General features: G+C 53.4%; 2 protein-coding genes across 4 annotated transcripts in view; both read right to left on the bottom strand.

Annotated features, from left to right (window-relative positions):
* Window positions 1-6511, bottom strand: part of DGKZ (diacylglycerol kinase zeta) — a 43573-nt gene extending 37062 nt beyond the window's left edge. For both annotated transcript variants that reach the window (XM_066251384.1, XM_066251385.1), the window contains exon 1: window positions 6288-6511. In XM_066251384.1, the coding sequence (XP_066107481.1) occupies window positions 6288-6496 (209 nt within the window). In that variant the 5' untranslated portion in view covers window positions 6497-6511. The remainder of the gene's footprint in view (window positions 1-6287) is intronic.
* Window positions 6512-14563: 8052 nt separating this feature from the next.
* The window catches only part of CREB3L1 (cAMP responsive element binding protein 3 like 1), a 36504-nt gene continuing 34714 nt past the window's right edge, over window positions 14564-16353 (bottom strand). Inside the window, exons 11-12 of one of the 2 annotated variants that reach the window (XM_066251391.1) lie at window positions 15592-15772; window positions 14564-15321 (exon numbers count right to left, since the gene is read on the bottom strand). In XM_066251391.1, the coding sequence (XP_066107488.1) occupies window positions 15285-15321; window positions 15592-15772 (218 nt within the window). In that variant the 3' untranslated portion in view covers window positions 14564-15284. Of the gene's footprint in view, window positions 15322-15504; window positions 15773-16353 lie in introns of both variants that reach the window. The other variant, XM_066251390.1, reaches the window with a different exon arrangement.

The following is a 16353-nucleotide window of genomic DNA, read 5'->3' as shown; positions in this document are numbered from 1 at the left end:
CCAGCATTCTCGATCCACTGATTTATCTCTGATGCTCACGTTTGTTCCTAGCAATATTCCTTATCAAGTGACCTTTTATGCACATTAGTCTTATTTCCTTACAGGATTCTTGAACCTTACGTGGCTCCCAGTTCTGTCCTGGGGGCAAGTACGTGCTCAGTGACTTCCTGTGGAAGATAAAATGAGCTGAATATAGGTGTCCAATAAGCTGAGCAGAGAGAGGGGGGCTGGCTTCCCATTTGCGTGACTCACCTGTGACTATGGTGAGACATAGGGGAGTTTTTGAGTCTAAGTCCCTCCCTAGCAGCTAAGCCTGTGGTCCAGGCATCTGCTGAAGCCCCTGGAAGCAATCCCAAGCCTAAGAACACCTGCTAATCACTAGGCCTGCCCAGGTGTTAGGCCTCTGCACACCTTCCCTCCCAAAAGAGGAGACAGAGATATTTGAGTTGGACTGTGGATTCCTCCAGCGAATGACAGATGGAAATAATTCTTCTGGCCTGACTAGGCAGTGGTGCAGTGGATAGAGCATCTGGGATGCAGAGGACCCAGGTTTAAGACCCCAAGGTCACCAGCTTGAGTGCAGGCTTTTCTGGTTTGAGCAAAGCCCACCAGCTTGAGACCAAGGTCGCTGGCTTGAGCAAGGAGTCATTCAGTCTGCTGTAGGTCAAGGCACATATGAGAAAGCAATCAATGAACAACTAAGGTGCTGCAACAAAGAATTGATGCTTCTCATCTCTCTCCCTTCCTGTTTGTCTATCCCTATCTGTCCCTCTCTCTGACTCTCTGTCTCTGTCACACATACACACACACACACACACACACACACACAAAAGAAATAATTCTTCTGCACAGCCTCATAAAAGTCATGAGCAGGAGGAAATCTGGAATAGAGGCTTGGGACCCTCTCCCACTGGGGCGAGAGAGATATGGGAGCTCAGCAGTCAAACGTGGACCCTCAAATAACCATAGTCTCTTAGAAATTGTCCTTTGGCACCTCCCAGTTCCCCAGGCTGGAGGTGAGAGAAATCTGGGAGGCTTCCCCCTCACTCTCGGTCAGTTGGATCTGCCCTAAAGAGCTGCCTTTTTCCCCCATTCTGGTCTGTAGTGCCAAGCCCCCAGGACAGGCTCAGCAGGCCTCCTGCCCTCCAAACCTCCCACCCCTGGCTGTTGGCTCCCAATTCCTGACTGCGTGCAGAACCATCTTTCAGCTGCCACGCCCCCTGTCCTATTATCCCTCCCAGGAATATGTGCACTTAGTACAGAGCCAAGAGAAAACATCCCTACAGATGCAAGGCCAGGCTCTTGAAAGCCTGACAAGAGTGAAACCGGCTTTGAAGTGAAACCCATCTGAGTCTGGATCCTGGCTCTACCAGTTCCTGGCTGTGTGAACTTAGCAAATTGCTTAGATTTTCTGCAGCTCAGTTTCTCATCTAGAAGATGCTGCCCAGGGGCCCTCAAATCACCACCTATGCACCTTCCTTACTCTTCCTTCTCCAAACATCTGCAAGTCAAGAGCGTCTGTAGGGCAAGCTCAGTGGAGCCCAGCAGAAGCCATATTTAGTCCCAGTGCCTTCCCACCTCTTTTGTGTGTCTTTGAAGAGAGGTCTTCCTCAGCCTGTGCTAACCCTTGTCCTTGGGACCTGGACCCATGAGGGGCTTCTTTGAATGCTCTGCTTTGAAATTGCACCAATGGAGACAAAAATAATACTCCAACCCAGGCTCCCTATTGCCTGGGCCATAACCGTGTTCTCAGCAGCACACCAGGGGAACCTGTTCAAATGCCTTTGGTCCTCCCAGCCACCTTCAAAATGCCCAAATGGCTCGTGTCTGCCCTTGTGTGGGCGGTGGGGAGCATGAGCTGCTGGGGCAAGGGGGAGTCCCAAGCACCCCGTTTCAAAACAGGATAAGACCCTCTCTCTGGGATCTGGGATCCCGATCGCTGCCCAGCTGCCTCAGGACAGCCCGGTCCCACTTCCCAGCACTGCCCTCCTCGGCCTTTGACTCACTTGTCAGCAAGAACCTCAGGTCCCTGTGGGGATGAAGGAGTTCCGGGCTGGGCTTGGGCCCCACCCTTCCCAAAGGAAGGAAAATGGAAAGACCCCCTAGCTTCCGGCTTCCTCTGGCTGCAGGACCCCTCCTCCCGCTCCACCTCAGCTCTCTGCCCCCGGTTTTTGCATTTTTAATTCAGGACAGAATGTGATCTCTTGCAGCTCCTTGCTTTATCCTGTTGCTATTTAAATTACAAATCGGCCCCATCTCCCTGTCACTCTTGGGTTATTTTTAGCCTCTGGTAAATAGCAGCAGGGAGAGTTGGATCAGCTGCCCCTCCCTGGAGGAGCTGTGCCCCCTCGCCCTGTGCCTGCAGCAGGGGGCACTCTCCCCTGCCAGGTGTCACCCCCAGCGGCTTCCCGCAGCTCCTCTGTGAGGGTGGAGGGGCGAGTGGGCGAACTGCCGGCTGGGCAGACACACAGGCTCAGTCCCTGCTCTCAGTGTCTGCTAAGCTCTGTCACCCCCAGGTCTCACCACATCCATCGCTCAGGGCCAACCTCCTTCAGGGCTTTCCTGGACACCCCCTGACCCACTAGGAGGCCCAGCTTTGGGAGTGGGGGTGGGACAAGAGCTCTCCTAACTTACTCCTCAGCCGGGCTATGAGTCAGGAATTTTACATCACTTATCTTCCTGATCTCCCCAGCCACCCTTTTGTGCAGGTATTAGTGTCCCCATTTTCCATACGAGGAAACAGGGTCAGAGGGAAATGTGGCTTACCCGGCTTGGAAGGGGCAGGGCTGGAATTTGAACCCAGGTCTCTCTGACCTTGAAGCCAGCAAGCCTGTGTATTGTACTGCCTCTCTCAGTAAAATGCGGGTGCCCTTTGCCCAATGTCCAGATTGATTCCCAATGCTCGCCGTTGGCTCTTTCCCATGGGGTTATCCTGTCCCATCTCCTGGATCAGGGGTTGGCACACTTCGCCCCAGGGGCTATATCCAGCCCGCTGCCTGTTTTTGCAGGGCCGTGAGCTAAGAATGGGTTTTAAAGTTTTAAATGGTTGGAAAAAACAAAAGAATAATATTTGGGATGATATGAAATTTAAAGTTCAGTGTCTATAAATAAAGTTTTGCTGGTATTCAGTCATGCTCCTTCATTCACATGTCATCCATAGCCGCCGAGTGACAGAGAGCGTGTCACCGGAAAAGCCTAAAATATTTACTGCCTGGCCCTGTACTGAATTATACTTTTGTCAGGGGAAGGGACCAAGTCCCATACTTCCATGTCATACAGTGCCTGGTGCAGGGCCAGAACTCCAGACAGAGGCGCTGATCCTTCTCCAAGGTCCTGCTGGGCCCCTGAGAGAATCCAGCACAGGGAAGCCCCCTGCCAGCCAGACCCAATGGTTCAGCGCCCGTTCTACCCTATCTCTCTCTTGCAGCTTTTTCACACGTGAAACCGGTGCTTTCCAAACCGGCTTGATTATCAAAATTACCTGGGAGACGTTTTTAAAGTTGAGATGTTCAGGTCCAACCTCAGACTACCTATATCAGGATCTTCAGGGATGGGGCTTTAGAAGTTATTTGAAAAAAAAAAATACCCCTAGGTGATCTGGTTTGGGGACCCCTGGGCTTAGCTGGTCCAAAGGTCCAAGCTTTGCATCTCTGGCTTGTCCTTTCAGAGGGGTGTCCATCGCACCCCTCTGATGCAATGGACACCCCAACTGGAGCCCAACTCTGATACTTGAGAACTTCTGTGAATGTACGGGAGATACCTTTCCTCACAAGCAGATGTAAGATGTCCCCCATTCTCCTCCCCCTGCAAGTTTCTACTGGCACAAACCCGCCATCTTCCCTTCCACATGAAGCAGCTGCCAGGGCTTGGTGGTAAAGGGAACCTATTTCCTAGAAACCTCCATATCCCTAAGAACTTTTTTTGTCCTGCTGAAAGCCTCTGTCCTCACCTATGTCCGCGGCCCCCAGCCTCAATCCTGCTTCCGCTTCTGCCCCTCGCCCTCAGTGTTTTTGCCCCCGTATTTCTGTCCACGAGCCTTTTCTCTCTGTGGAGGGCTTTCAACTGCTTTTCTAAGCAGCTCACAGCAGGGTGAGAGGCACAGCTGGGACCCAGAGCTGCATGGAACTGTGGCGAGCAGAGGATGTGAAGAGGCCCACCCTGGGCCTGAGCTCTGGCCAGCCCTGGGCAGCCTGTGTGTCGGTCATCAGGCCACTCAGAGCTGCAGCCCAATGGGAGGGCTTAGCCAGAAAGCAGTTTGTTCCCTGGGCCTGAAAAGGTTTCTGAGGGCCCAGGGCTGCTGTCTCCTTCACTGGTCTTCTGCCGTCTCCCCAGGGACCTCTCCTTGTCTTGGAGCTTTGTCTGACTCTGGTCCTAAGACTGGGCTCCTGTCCTAAGTCCTTGCCTGATCGGTTCCAGGGTGACAGCTGGAGCCCGTCCTGGTGCTATCTTCTGCAGACCTCACACAGGTGACTCAGGGGTCTCTCGACCCCTTCACAGCCGGAGAGGCTTGGTTATCCTGCGTTCTTAGTGACTAGAGGCTCACATTTGGGCTGAGGAGGGGACTGCTTTCAGGACTCTCCCTGTGAGAATCCTAGCCCTTGCGGCTGCTTCCGTGTGTGTGTGTGTGTGTGTGTGTGTGTGTGTGTGTGTGTGTTTGTGTAGCCTCCCTATTCTCTAAGCCTCTAGTCCACTCTGCCCTCCTTATCAGCTTTAGATGCTGTTTGTTCCAGACCACCGGCCAAGGAAAATCCCGGGTCCCCTCTCATAATATAGGTAAAAACCTGAGGCCCAGAGAGATCCTGTCTGAGGCCCAGAGAGATATTGTTTAGTTCAAGGACACACAATAAGTCACTGGCAGAAATGAGAATTTAAGCCAGGTCTCCTGATTCCCAGACTAATATTTCTTCCATGATTCTACATTCTATGCCCCACTCTCCGTCAGTCACCTCTGTAGTCTCTCCTCCCCTAGGGGACTTTCAGAGGCTCTTCTATCTGCAGCCAGAAGGCATGGGACAGATAATGACCTCCTCTCAGCATGGTGTTCTGGGAAAACTTAGTAATGGAGCTCAATGTACCTCTGATTCCTTATGTACTTCCCGAAGTGAAGGTAGGGCCCAGGGGAACCTAACCTATTTCCCATTTATTCTGAGCATCTCACTTCATGATGGTGAAGTTCCCTCCCCTTCTCCCCCATCCTCCCCCAAGTGATAGAGACCTGATGACTTAAGAGCCATTAGGAATATTGGGGCCCTTTGAACTCTCAGGGCGGGCTGGTTTTATAAAACATATTCCGAGAAGCCCCAGGGAGAAGGTGGGCAGCCTCAGACACACCCTAAATCTCCATGGTTGTAAACAAGCAGGAAAGTTGTCCTCTCTAACCAGGCTGATGGCTTCAAGGACTGCAGATGCTTCAATGTGCCTGCTGCACCCTCCAAAGGAGGTCACTCTGGGCCAGGCGCTTTATAGGGGCAGCAAGTCCAAGCTGAGGCTATGGTCTGAGAGAGGAGGAGGAAGGTAAGGGCTACCTCTGCCCTGCCTCCTCCTCCTCCACAGATCTCCTCTCTAGTGGATGAATTTACCACCCTTGTTTGAGGGGCAGCCCTCCCTCACCCCATCCCAGGTGTCATCAAAGTGGTTGCTGGGGCCCATTCCAGCTGATTCCTCTGGGGAATCCTGGGAAGAGGTGGCAGGACCAGGGAGGCTGGGGATCATTCACAGGCAGAGGAAGATTTATCAAGACAGTGTCAGGTGGCAGTGCCAGGTTCAGTCTGCCAATAAGGGTCTGCTGCGGCCAAGGGGTTCAGGAGGGGGTTCCTTCCCCATCTCTAGGAAACAAGGTCTGAGCTGTGGTGGCAGGGAGCATTTCAGTCACTTCCACAAGCCAGCGCCTAGCGCTGGGTCAGCCCATAGAAAAGCCCAGGTAAGGCCTATCGAATGAATAAGGGGTCCCTCTTCCCTACAGAAGGGCCAAGGAGTGTCTCCCAGCTCTCCTCAACAGGCAGACGTTTGTCAGGATCATTTCTTGGTTATGTCTCTCCTCACTGCCCTGTACAGTGCCTGGCACGCAGTTGGCATCAGTAATTCCATGTTGAATGAACAAGGCTTTCATGGTTTATATACAGAAGGGGTCCCAGAAGCTCCCCTTTTCCCCTGCACCTGGAGGGCAGGGACACCTTGGTAGTCATTTCTCAATCCTCAGCATCAGGCAAGCAGCTGGCACTTAATCAATGTTGACTGAAAAGGGGAGTGGGCTCAGGTGCCACACTCCCCTCAACCCTTATTCTTACCTGTAAGACACCTGCTTTTGTAGGTGCATCTGGCAGAACCGCTCCTCCACCGGGGGCCCAGCAGCCGTGCCCCGAGATCCCTCGGGCCGCTGCTGCGAGATCTCAGCCTCCTCCCCTCGCCGGCAGCGTCGCCGCACCACCTCCTCCTGGGCCGCCCGGCCGCCGCCGGCCCGGTCCCAGCGAGGCCCTCCGCCGGGCCCCTCGGCCATACTGCGGCTGCCCTCTTCCCGCGGCTCCTGCGGCCTCTCGGGGGTCCCTGCTAAAGGAAAGTTCAGTCTCCCTTTCTCCCGGGCCCGGGGACGCCAGGCGGGGCTGGGAGAGAAGCGCGGGGTCGCTCACGTCCCTCCCGACGCCCGGGCTCAGACGGGAGCAGCGAGATGCTGGGCGCTGCGCCCCGGAAAGGCGGCTGGGAGCCTCCCGCGCCCGGGGCGGGGGTCCTCCGTGGGTGCCGGGCGCTGCGTGGTGCGCGCAGGGGCCCCCCGGACGGCTGCAGCCGGAGCCCGAGCGGAGCAGGAGCCGGGGCGGCGAGCGCGCTCCTGCAGCCGCCGCTGCTGCCACGCACACGAGTGTCACCTCAGAGACACCCGCAGGCCCGCGGGGTCCGGGGGCGGGGGCGGAGGGGAGGCCGCCCCGCCCAGCCTGCCGGGCTCGGGCCCGGAGGGAGCGGCGGTGGGTGCCGGCACTGCCCCGGGCGCGAGGCGGGGGTGCGGGCCCCCCCAGAACCCACTCCTGCCCGCCCCCCCCCGGTGTTCCGCAGCTCGGCAGCTGCCAATCACCTCCCTCCCGTCACTCAGCTCCGTGATGCCCACCCACGCTCTCGTCCCGCGCTTTCCGGCCTCGGCATTCGCCGCCGCCGCGGGCAGGTGGAGGGGGACGGGGCGGTGACAGGAGAGGGCTTTAACCCAGGCGGCGCCGCCAGAATCCAGGAGCCCAATCCGATTTGGGCTAGGGGCAAAGGAAGGAGGACACACTCCGGACTTGGAGACTGACCTGGGTGCCGGGGGCTCTGTCTTTAGGCCTAGAGCTCTTCTGGACCCTGAGGGTAGAGGGATGGTGAACTTCCTGACCCTGGAGCCCAGCCATGTTTCTTCTCAAAGCCTGGCTGCCTCCTGCACTCCGCCCCGCTGAGGCTCCTGGGCCAGGGTCTCTCAGAAGGTTGGACGCTGATGGGAGTCTATCCTGGATTCCCTGCTTTTCTTACCCTGCCCCCTCCCCCCCATCCCATGGTTCTTCCTCTTGTCCTTGACTATTCATCACCTGAAACTTACATCTGAACAACAGTGGGGCTCAGGTTAACTCCTCAGACTAACGTCTCCTGTCAACTGCTCCAGACTCAATCATTCTGAGGCTGACCTTTCTGGCATCTCCTCTCCCCTGCAGTATTTAATGCTCCCCCTTGACTATACTTTTGCCCTTCATTCAAGGCCTGCCTCGATCTTCTTGCATCCTATCCTCTGCTCCCATCCATTTCCTTCCACTCGTCTGTGCTCCTTATTCTGAGAACTGGCATCAGGCCTGCATCAGGCTGTCCCCTCCATCTGAAATCACTTCAAATTCTGAGGCTGTGCTGAAGTACCTCCTCTTCCAGGAAGTCCCCCTGGATGGCTTTAGCTGAAAAGCTCTCTGCTTCCTCCCAGGCCCCTTGCTCTCTGCACCAGAGCTCTAGTCTAGCCTGTGTCTTCTTTTTCCTTATTGACCATGAGGCCAGGGATGTGGGAGAGACCAGACTCACAGAGGTAGAGAATGGGCTACAAAGGGGGACAGCTGTGCGACCCAGGATGCCTCCAAGTCGTACCATCTCTACAGTGGCTGTCCTGCTCTATGCCAGTGCCTGGAGTCTGTGCTCTTCTTTGTCCTGCCCATGGAAATTCTATCCATCATCAAAGCCCATCTCAAGTGCCTCATCCCCCACGAACCCCTCCGTGATACTCCACTACAGATGCTGTCTGCCTCCTTCAGCCCCACGACTGTTTCCTGGGCCTCTCTCTGGGAACCCCCCTTCATACTCTAACAATAACATCGCATTTGATTCTCACCACAACCCTGGTGGTAGATATTATCTCTTCCTCCATGTTACAGATGAGGACACTAGGATGGCATTCAAGTGATTTATTTGCTCAAGATGGCTCAGGCAGTGAATGGTGGAGCCAGGATTTAAAGCCAAGTTTTCTGGCCCAGGAACTCATACCCTATTCCACTTCCCCATGCTGCCTGCCACACAGTAGCAGCTTTGAATTTGCCTGTTTCCCTCAACTGTAGGCTCTGAAAAGGCAGGAGAAGGCCTGCTTCAGCTCTGCCTCCCACCTCTCTCTGGGTCCAGCAAACCCATCGTGGATGAATGGAATAAATGAAATTGCATTAAATCTCTTGGCCACGGCAGGAGCTTCTTCCCTAAAGCCAAATTCTAAAGAAGCCCTGATGCTGGAGGAAGTGGGACAGGGCACCCAGGTGCTTTGCCTTCTAGTTGTTGCCCTTGGGATTGCTAATTTCCAAGCAGCTGGGTCCAGGATAGCCTCCTACACCATGAATTATGGTAGTGCTGGCTGGGGTTGACATTCCCTCACCAGCTGCCTAGCTGCTGGGTTTCCAGGTTGGTGTTTTGTTCAGCTTTTTCCTGCTGAGCCCTCCCCACTCAGTCCTTTTAAAAGTGAAGCTTCTCCTCTCTGTCCTCACACCTCCCCCATTTAATTGACCAGCTGCTAACGGTGTTATTTTTTTTAGCGGTGACCCAGCCCTCTTCCCAAGAACCCCAGGGAGAAAGGCAGGCCCCCTCCCTTGACCGGCCTGACCACCTTCTGCAGCCTCCCCTTGCTCCTCAGAACATCTCCGGCCCATTGTCTCTGTGCTCAGAAAATTATAGCTAATGCCTTTTGAGTGTTTACTGCATAAATGACCTTGTGCTGAGAGCTTTATGTGCAAGCTTTCAGTTACTCCCCACAGCAATTTTATGAGGGTGGGTACTGTTTTCCAGATGAGGACACTGAGGCTTCCTGAGGTTGGGTAATTTGCCAAGGCTACACGCTGAAATGCAGGACAGACATCAGGGCTCATGCTCTTAACTGAGACTCTGATGACAGGCAACTCAGCCCCCTTTGGAGATGAGTTCCCAGCCTGTCTACCCCCTTCCCCGTGGCCCAAGGGGCACCTTTTACCTACATCAGGTAGGTGCCCACTCTGACCTCTTGAATTGGAACCTTGACGGGCCCATCCCAGCTCAAGGCTTGCTGCCCACAGCTGCTCTCCCTACTTCCAGAGCTTTGGTTTCCAGGTGTAACAAAGGGTTGGCTGTGGCAATCTGAGCAGAATGACTGGCACTGTGTGACAAAGCTGGCTGCCAGGGCTGACAATAGAGTGTGGAGGCTGTAGCTCTATTACTGGGGCTGCAATAGGGATGCACCCCCTCAGGGGCAGTGATACATGGCCCTGAGGAGGTGGATTGTCAACAACTGGCTTGTGTGAGTGGATTAGCCTTGCATCCTAACATAGGCGGGAAGAATGCCTTGGATGGACAGGCATAGGGTGGTAATCGTGGATGACCATGCTTTGACCAGCTCACAGATCCTGGACTCTCCAGGGCACTTGCTCTAGGAAGCCCCAGTGTTCTTGGATTGTGTGCAAGAATAAAAATCTGGGCTGGGGGAGAGGGCACCTGGCAAAGAGAGGAAGGGTTGTTGGGATGAGAGGGTGAGAGATGGACAGCTAGGGGAGCAACGTGAGCTTGAAGCCAAACGGACCTGTGTGCAAATGCCAGCTTTGCCACTTACCTTGGTCAAGTCATTTCACCTCTCTGAACCCCACTTTCTTTATCTGTAAAAATACCCAGCCCTTAGGATTATTTTGATTCCTAATTAGGACATGTCAGTCCAGTGCCTGGCACATGGGGATTAGTCAATAAGAGGTTGGAGGGGGGAGAGAATGGGAGAACAAAGGGATAGATTTCAAGCCCTTTGATATCAGGAGCCAAGCCTTGTTTGTGCTCTAATGTTAGCAATGTGCCGTGCATATAAAGGATGCCCCTTAAATGTTTGTTAAATGAATGACGGAATGGTGAGGGGTCATACCAGAAGTCAGCTTCATTTCCCATTTCTCTGACTATTTCAAAAGTTCCCCTTTTCGCTCAGTTCAGCTCCCATGTCAATCCTCTCCATTGCCCCCTCCTTAAACTTCACAGCTGTGGGGAGGGGCCTCCCTCAGTTTCCTGTCTCCCCACATCCTTTACTCATGAGTACCAGCCCTTTCTCCCTAGACCTCTCAGGTCCAAAGTGGACCTCTCCACCCACTTCCTGGATCTCTTCTCCACACCCTCATCCATCATTTCCCTCCTCTGTTGGGTCTTTATCTTCTAGAAATAACCATGGTCAACTCTTCCCATCTAAGAGAACAGCCCCAAACTGCTCTTGATCTCTTCTGTATGTCCTCTATTTACCGCCCTCTGTTCCTTCCCAGCCGAGCACCCGGAAAGAGTTCACCTACCCCCCTTCCTCCCAATCTTCATGCCAGGCCCTCTTGTTCCCACTTCCACCCAGGTCCTCTTGCTTCTGCCCCAGCTCTCGCCAACATGGCTCCAACCAAGGTTACTGGTGACCTCCTCATTGAGAGAAAGGACACTCTGTCTTCTCATCTTTCCCAACCTCTCCGATGGCATCTGACACCTCTGAGCATGGCTCCAGGAAGCTCTCCTCCATCAGTTTCTGGGACACTCACCTCTCCTGGTTTTTCTCTCCTCTCTGCCGACTACTCCTTCTCAGACTTCTTGTTCACGCCTCTTCCTTCAGTGTCTCCCGATGTCCACCTTCTCTGCACTTCTCCTCCATCTCTCTTCCCTATATGCAGATCCAAGGCTTTAACCTACCACCTGGATGCTGACAATTTCCTACTCTCCACCAGGGATTGCTTCTTCCCAAGCCCTAGGCTTACCTGTTAATGTGAACATTCTATAGGTAACTCAAAAGCAAGACGTGCTAAAATGAATTCTGCTCTCCAAACCTGCTTTTCCTCCTGTCTCTGTCTTGGTGAAAGGACTCGTGGCCTTCAAGTCAGACTCCCAAATGTTATTCCAGGCTCCACCCTCTCTCTTGTACGCTCCTCTCCCCAATTTGATGTCAAAACCTGTTGATAATCCCTTCTAATTACTCCCAGAATCTGTCTCATCCTCACTATACCCCCTGCAGAGCCCCAGCCCAGGCAAATCTGATTATCTCACTCTGACTTGAAGAATATTCAGTGGTTCCCTATCACCTTCAGGATGAAGTGTTCTTTCCTTAGGAAGGCCTATACTTTTCATCAGGGCCAGGGCTAGGGTGAAGCAAAATTTTGTACCTTCAGTGCCCCCTTGCCTCGCCCTAGTCCTGGCCCTGCTTTTTGTGGTTCTATGCCTTTGCACTTGACATTCTTTCCACCCCAAACACTCTTATCTCTTCTCTACCTTACCAGCTCCTACCCATCCTTTAAGACTTAGCGCAAGGGCCACCTCCTCCAAGTTGCCTTCCCTGACCCACCAAATCTGAATCATATGGCATTCTTCTGTGTCCCCTTCACATCCTGTGTACCCCTCCATAACACCAGTCCTAAATGGCTGGTTTACTCCCCAGCCTCTACCACCTGCCTGGGGCATTTCAGGTCAGTTTGTTGAATGACTAATGGAATGGCCAAATCGACTGGAAAGGGCGTGTGCTAAGTTATTGCTAATGATAATAACAATAACAGCTTGGTCCCAGAGCCCAGCCTTTAATGGCCTTGCTGTAAAGGCCTGCATGTTCCAGCAGTTGAAGCTGATGTCCAGCCGCAGGCAGTGAGGTCCCCACCAAGTGGTCAGTGCAAGGCTGTGGGAGGAAGCAGTGGAGAGGATGCAGCTTGATGGCCGGTTCTGAGCTTCTGTAATTCTGTCTGGTCTTGTCCAGTTTTTCGTCTGGTGGGCAGCAGGCGTGGCACCACTGTGCTCCTGCTTCTGAGGATGAAAGTATTGTGCTTGCAATGTAAAGTCTAGTTGCCTCAGCAAGGCACGCGAGGCCCCCGAGGTTCAGGCCCTGGTCCTCATCCAGGCTCAGCTCTCAGTATCCTTGCCTTATTACCTTCAGGCTGCTCTGGACTATTAGAATTTTTCTGACTTAACAAAAAATTATGTCTTGATTTTATACCTCTTTTTTTTTTTTAATTTATTCATTTTTAGAGAGGAGAGAGAGAGACAGAGACAGAGAGAGGAGAGGCCGAGAGAGAGAAGGGGGAGGAGTTGGAAGCATCAACTCCCATATGTGCCTTGACATAGGCAAGCCCAGGGTTTCGAACCGGCAACCTCAGCCTTTCCAGGTCGGCGCTTTATCCACTGCGCCACCACAGGTAAGGCAAATTATGTCTTGATTTTAGAGAGAGGGAAGGAGGAAGAGAAACATCTATTTGTTGTTCTATGTATTTACACACTCATTGGTTGATTCTTGTATGTGCCCTAACCAGGCATTGAACCCACAACCTTGGCCTTTTGGGACGATGCTCTGACCAACTGAGCTTCCTGGCCAGGGCTCTTGAAGTTTTCTTGTTCTCTTCCACCATGGTGGCCTTTTCCCAGGCTGTTCCCTTCTTTCAGAATGCTCCTTCCCTCTCCCTTGCCTACATCCAACAGTCCTTCATGTTGCCTCCTCCAGAAAGCTTTCTGCTCAAGGCTGCCCTCCTTTGTGGGATGATAGCGTCTTTGCCTGGCCCTTAGCACACTGTGTTTTTATTGCCTCTTAATGCACAGCTAATCTTTCCTGGAGGCATTATGTGCTGGGTACCGGTCTAGGGAACCTTACATAATTTACCTCGCTGAATTCCCACAACAGCCTCGAGCACTGGGTGTTAGTTGGATCCTCATTTTACAAATGGAGAAATGAAGGCTCAGAGTTTCAGTTTCCATAGTGTCTTAGTTTCCTACGCTGCCTGACAAGTTATCACAAACATGACGGCTACAAATGAAACATGCATGGTCTCAGTTTCTGTGGTTCCGAGTCTGGACACAGCTGGGTTGGGGTCTCCCCGGGATCTGGGGTTCTGTTCCCAGCTTATTCAGGTGTTAGCGGAATTCAGTGCCTCATCGCTGCAGCACCGAGGGCCCCAGCTCCTGTATGCAGTTTGCAGTGTGGCTGTTTGCTCTTCAGGACCAGCAGGAGGTTCTTTCTTCGGGAATCTCTCAGTACTTCTTTTCACGGCTTTCACCTGATTAAGTCAGGCCCACCCAGGACGATCTCCTTTTTTTTTTTTTAAATTTTTTTTTTCATTTTTCTGAAGCTGGAAACAGGGAGAGACAGTCAGACAGACTCCCGCATGCGCCCAACTGGGATCCACCCGGCACGCCCACCATGGGGGGGTGCTCTGCCCACCAGGGGGCGATGCTCTGCCCATTCTGGGAGTCGCCATGTTGCGACCAGAGCCACTCCAGCGCCTGAGGCAGAGGCCACAGAGCCATCCCCAGCGCCCGGGCCATCTTTGCTCCAATGGAGCCTTGGCTGCGGGAGGGGAAGAGAGAGACAGAGAGGAAAGCGCGGCGGAGGGGTGGAGAAGCAAATGGGCGCTTCTCCTGTGTGCCCTGGCCGGGAATCGAACCCGGGCCCTCCGCACGCTAGGCCGACGCTCTACCGCCGAGCCAACGGCCAGGGCCTCGATCTCCTTTTGATGAACTCAAAACCAATTGGGGGTTTGAATCTGTAAAATCTCTTTACTTTTGCCATAAAAGGTCATCTAATTACGGGAATGACACTCCCTCATAGTCACAGGTCCCCTCTGTACTCCAGGGAGGGGATTAAACAGGGCATATATGCCAGGGACGGGACTCTAAGAGGCCATATTAGAATTGTGCCTAACACACACAGTGAGCAGGCAGCAGCTCCAGGGGCGAACGCCTTACTCAGAAGTCTGCACATTTAATCCAGTTAAGGCAGAGGATGCAAGAACAAAGAACTGGGCAGGTCTTAGGAGGACCCACGTGAGTACTGCATGTAGAGTGCCTGGCACAGCACCTGGCCTACAGTAGGCACTCAGTGCTTGCAAGTCCCAACTCTAAAGGTCAACCTGGTGGTTTGTATGCTTCTCTGCTCCCATACTCAGCAGCAGGAGACGGCTGGCGGTGGATAATTGCAGCAGAATTCTCTGACCTTCTAGTATGAATTCTGCATCTGCCTGGAAGAGGGAACCTAATAGAAATGCCTTCCCAACACACTCATACCACAGTTACCCCAGTTAGAATATAAAGTAACCCTACCTCCCCACTTCCCCATTCCCTGTCCTACCTACACCCCACCCCCATGAAGAAGGACACAAAGTCAGGAATTGATGCTGCATCTTTTTTTTTTAACTTTTGCCTTCTTAAAGCATATGCTGAGCGGATGGATGAAGCAATTTGGCAATTAAAAAGGCCCAGCGGCTTGGGCAGCGGCAGGAGAAGGCCAGGCAAGGGGAGGGAACCCCCTTTCCCTGGCTGGGGGACAGCAAAGCCCGCACTAACTTTATGAAATATAAAACAAGGGAGGGGGGAAGGTAGGAGGGAGATTTGTAAAATACAATATCTTAGGGGATTGGCAATAATAAAAAATAAGGTTCATTATTTACAAACAATTTCTGTTCTTGGTCACTGTACAGTGGGGGTGAGGGGGTGCGTCTGCGTGTGTCGGCATGTTGACGTGTGTGTTTGTGGGTGTGTGAGGGCAGGGGTCGGGGGGGGAGGGGTCCGTTGGTCAGTATGAGAAGGGGTGTGTGGCCCAGTGAGTGGTTTATCTGATACGGACGGATGGTTGTGGGAGGGAGGTTGAGATCAGAGTGGTTGGCCCAAGGGAACAGTCCAAATGTGGGGGGAGACGAGGGTCCCAGTGAGGGTCTGGGGCAAAGGAGGGCTGGGGAGAAGTGGAACCCTTTCTCCTGGGATGGAACCCCAGGGGGGAGGGGTACAAGCCGGATCCAGGTTAGTGAGCAAGACAATCCCTCTTCAGGGGTGCCAGGGGGTACATCCTGTGTCCTGGGTCTTGGCACGGCCTAGGAGAGCTTGATGGTGGTGTTTGGGCCCAGATCCCTGGAGAGAGAAGAGAAATTAGAGGCGACTCTGTCCAGTGAGAACCTTCTCACCACTCTGCATGCTGGCTCTGAACATGGGAGGGATGAGGCCTTGGGAAGGTGTGGCTGACATGGGCGCAAGGGGTGGGCAAAGGGCAGGCGGGGCCTGGGACCCCAGGAAGGGAAGGGGCCACCCACCCACCTCTCGTGGAACCACTCTTTGGGATGGGAAAAGTCGGGGCTGGTGCTGTTTCCACCAATGTCTTTTGGCCAGGCTTCACTCAGGTACTTTGTAGTCTCGTGGGTGCTGTCCAGGTGGTCATGCTGCAGGTGGTCCTGGGGTCGCTGCTCCGCCGGCCCCCCGGGCTTAATTTCCCAGCCATCCGGGGGCTCCACAGGTAGCAGGGTTCTCTGGCCATCCTCCCAAGACCCTGTCCCCTCATCGTAGAACAGGAGGCTTCGAGAGGGCACTGCAGAGGGAGGTAGGGGTGAGTGTGGGAGGTGCCAACTCCCTCCCCATCCCAGCCACATTCATGGCCTAGTAGTGCCAGACATGGGCCCTGGAATCTTGAAGGTCTGGATTTGAATTCTAGCTCTAACAAGGCCAAGCTGTGGGATCTCAGGTGAGTCAAGCCTTTGCTTTAACTTTCATGAACCTCAGTTTTTTCACCTACAAAATAGGGATACTAGGACCAACTTCACGTAGATGTGAGGTTTAAGCGAGATAATATTGAAACTGGTTTAGGAAGCACCCAGGGAGAGTCGCTCTTTCTAAGCAGAGGGTACTGGGCCAGGTCATCTGAGAACTGGGTTTGAAACCTACTTCTAACACTTAATTTCCTCGAGGTCTTGACTAAATCTCTTCCCCATTCTAGGCCCTAGAGTGCCCTTCCGGAAAAGGAAGGGAAAGAAAACCCATTTATTGGAGATCTACTATTTTCCAGGAATTGTGCAAAGCCCTTTGGCCTAAATCGAAATCAACATCTCATAGAAACTCAGGAGCCAGAAATTTTCAAGCCTGTTTCACAGAACAGGCCATAGAGGTCCCAGG

Source organism: Saccopteryx bilineata, chromosome 1, assembly GCF_036850765.1.
Source record: "Saccopteryx bilineata isolate mSacBil1 chromosome 1, mSacBil1_pri_phased_curated, whole genome shotgun sequence".
In the NCBI taxonomy this organism is placed as follows: Eukaryota; Metazoa; Chordata; class Mammalia; order Chiroptera; family Emballonuridae; genus Saccopteryx; species Saccopteryx bilineata.
This window is presented reverse-complemented; position numbering and strand designations above follow the sequence as displayed.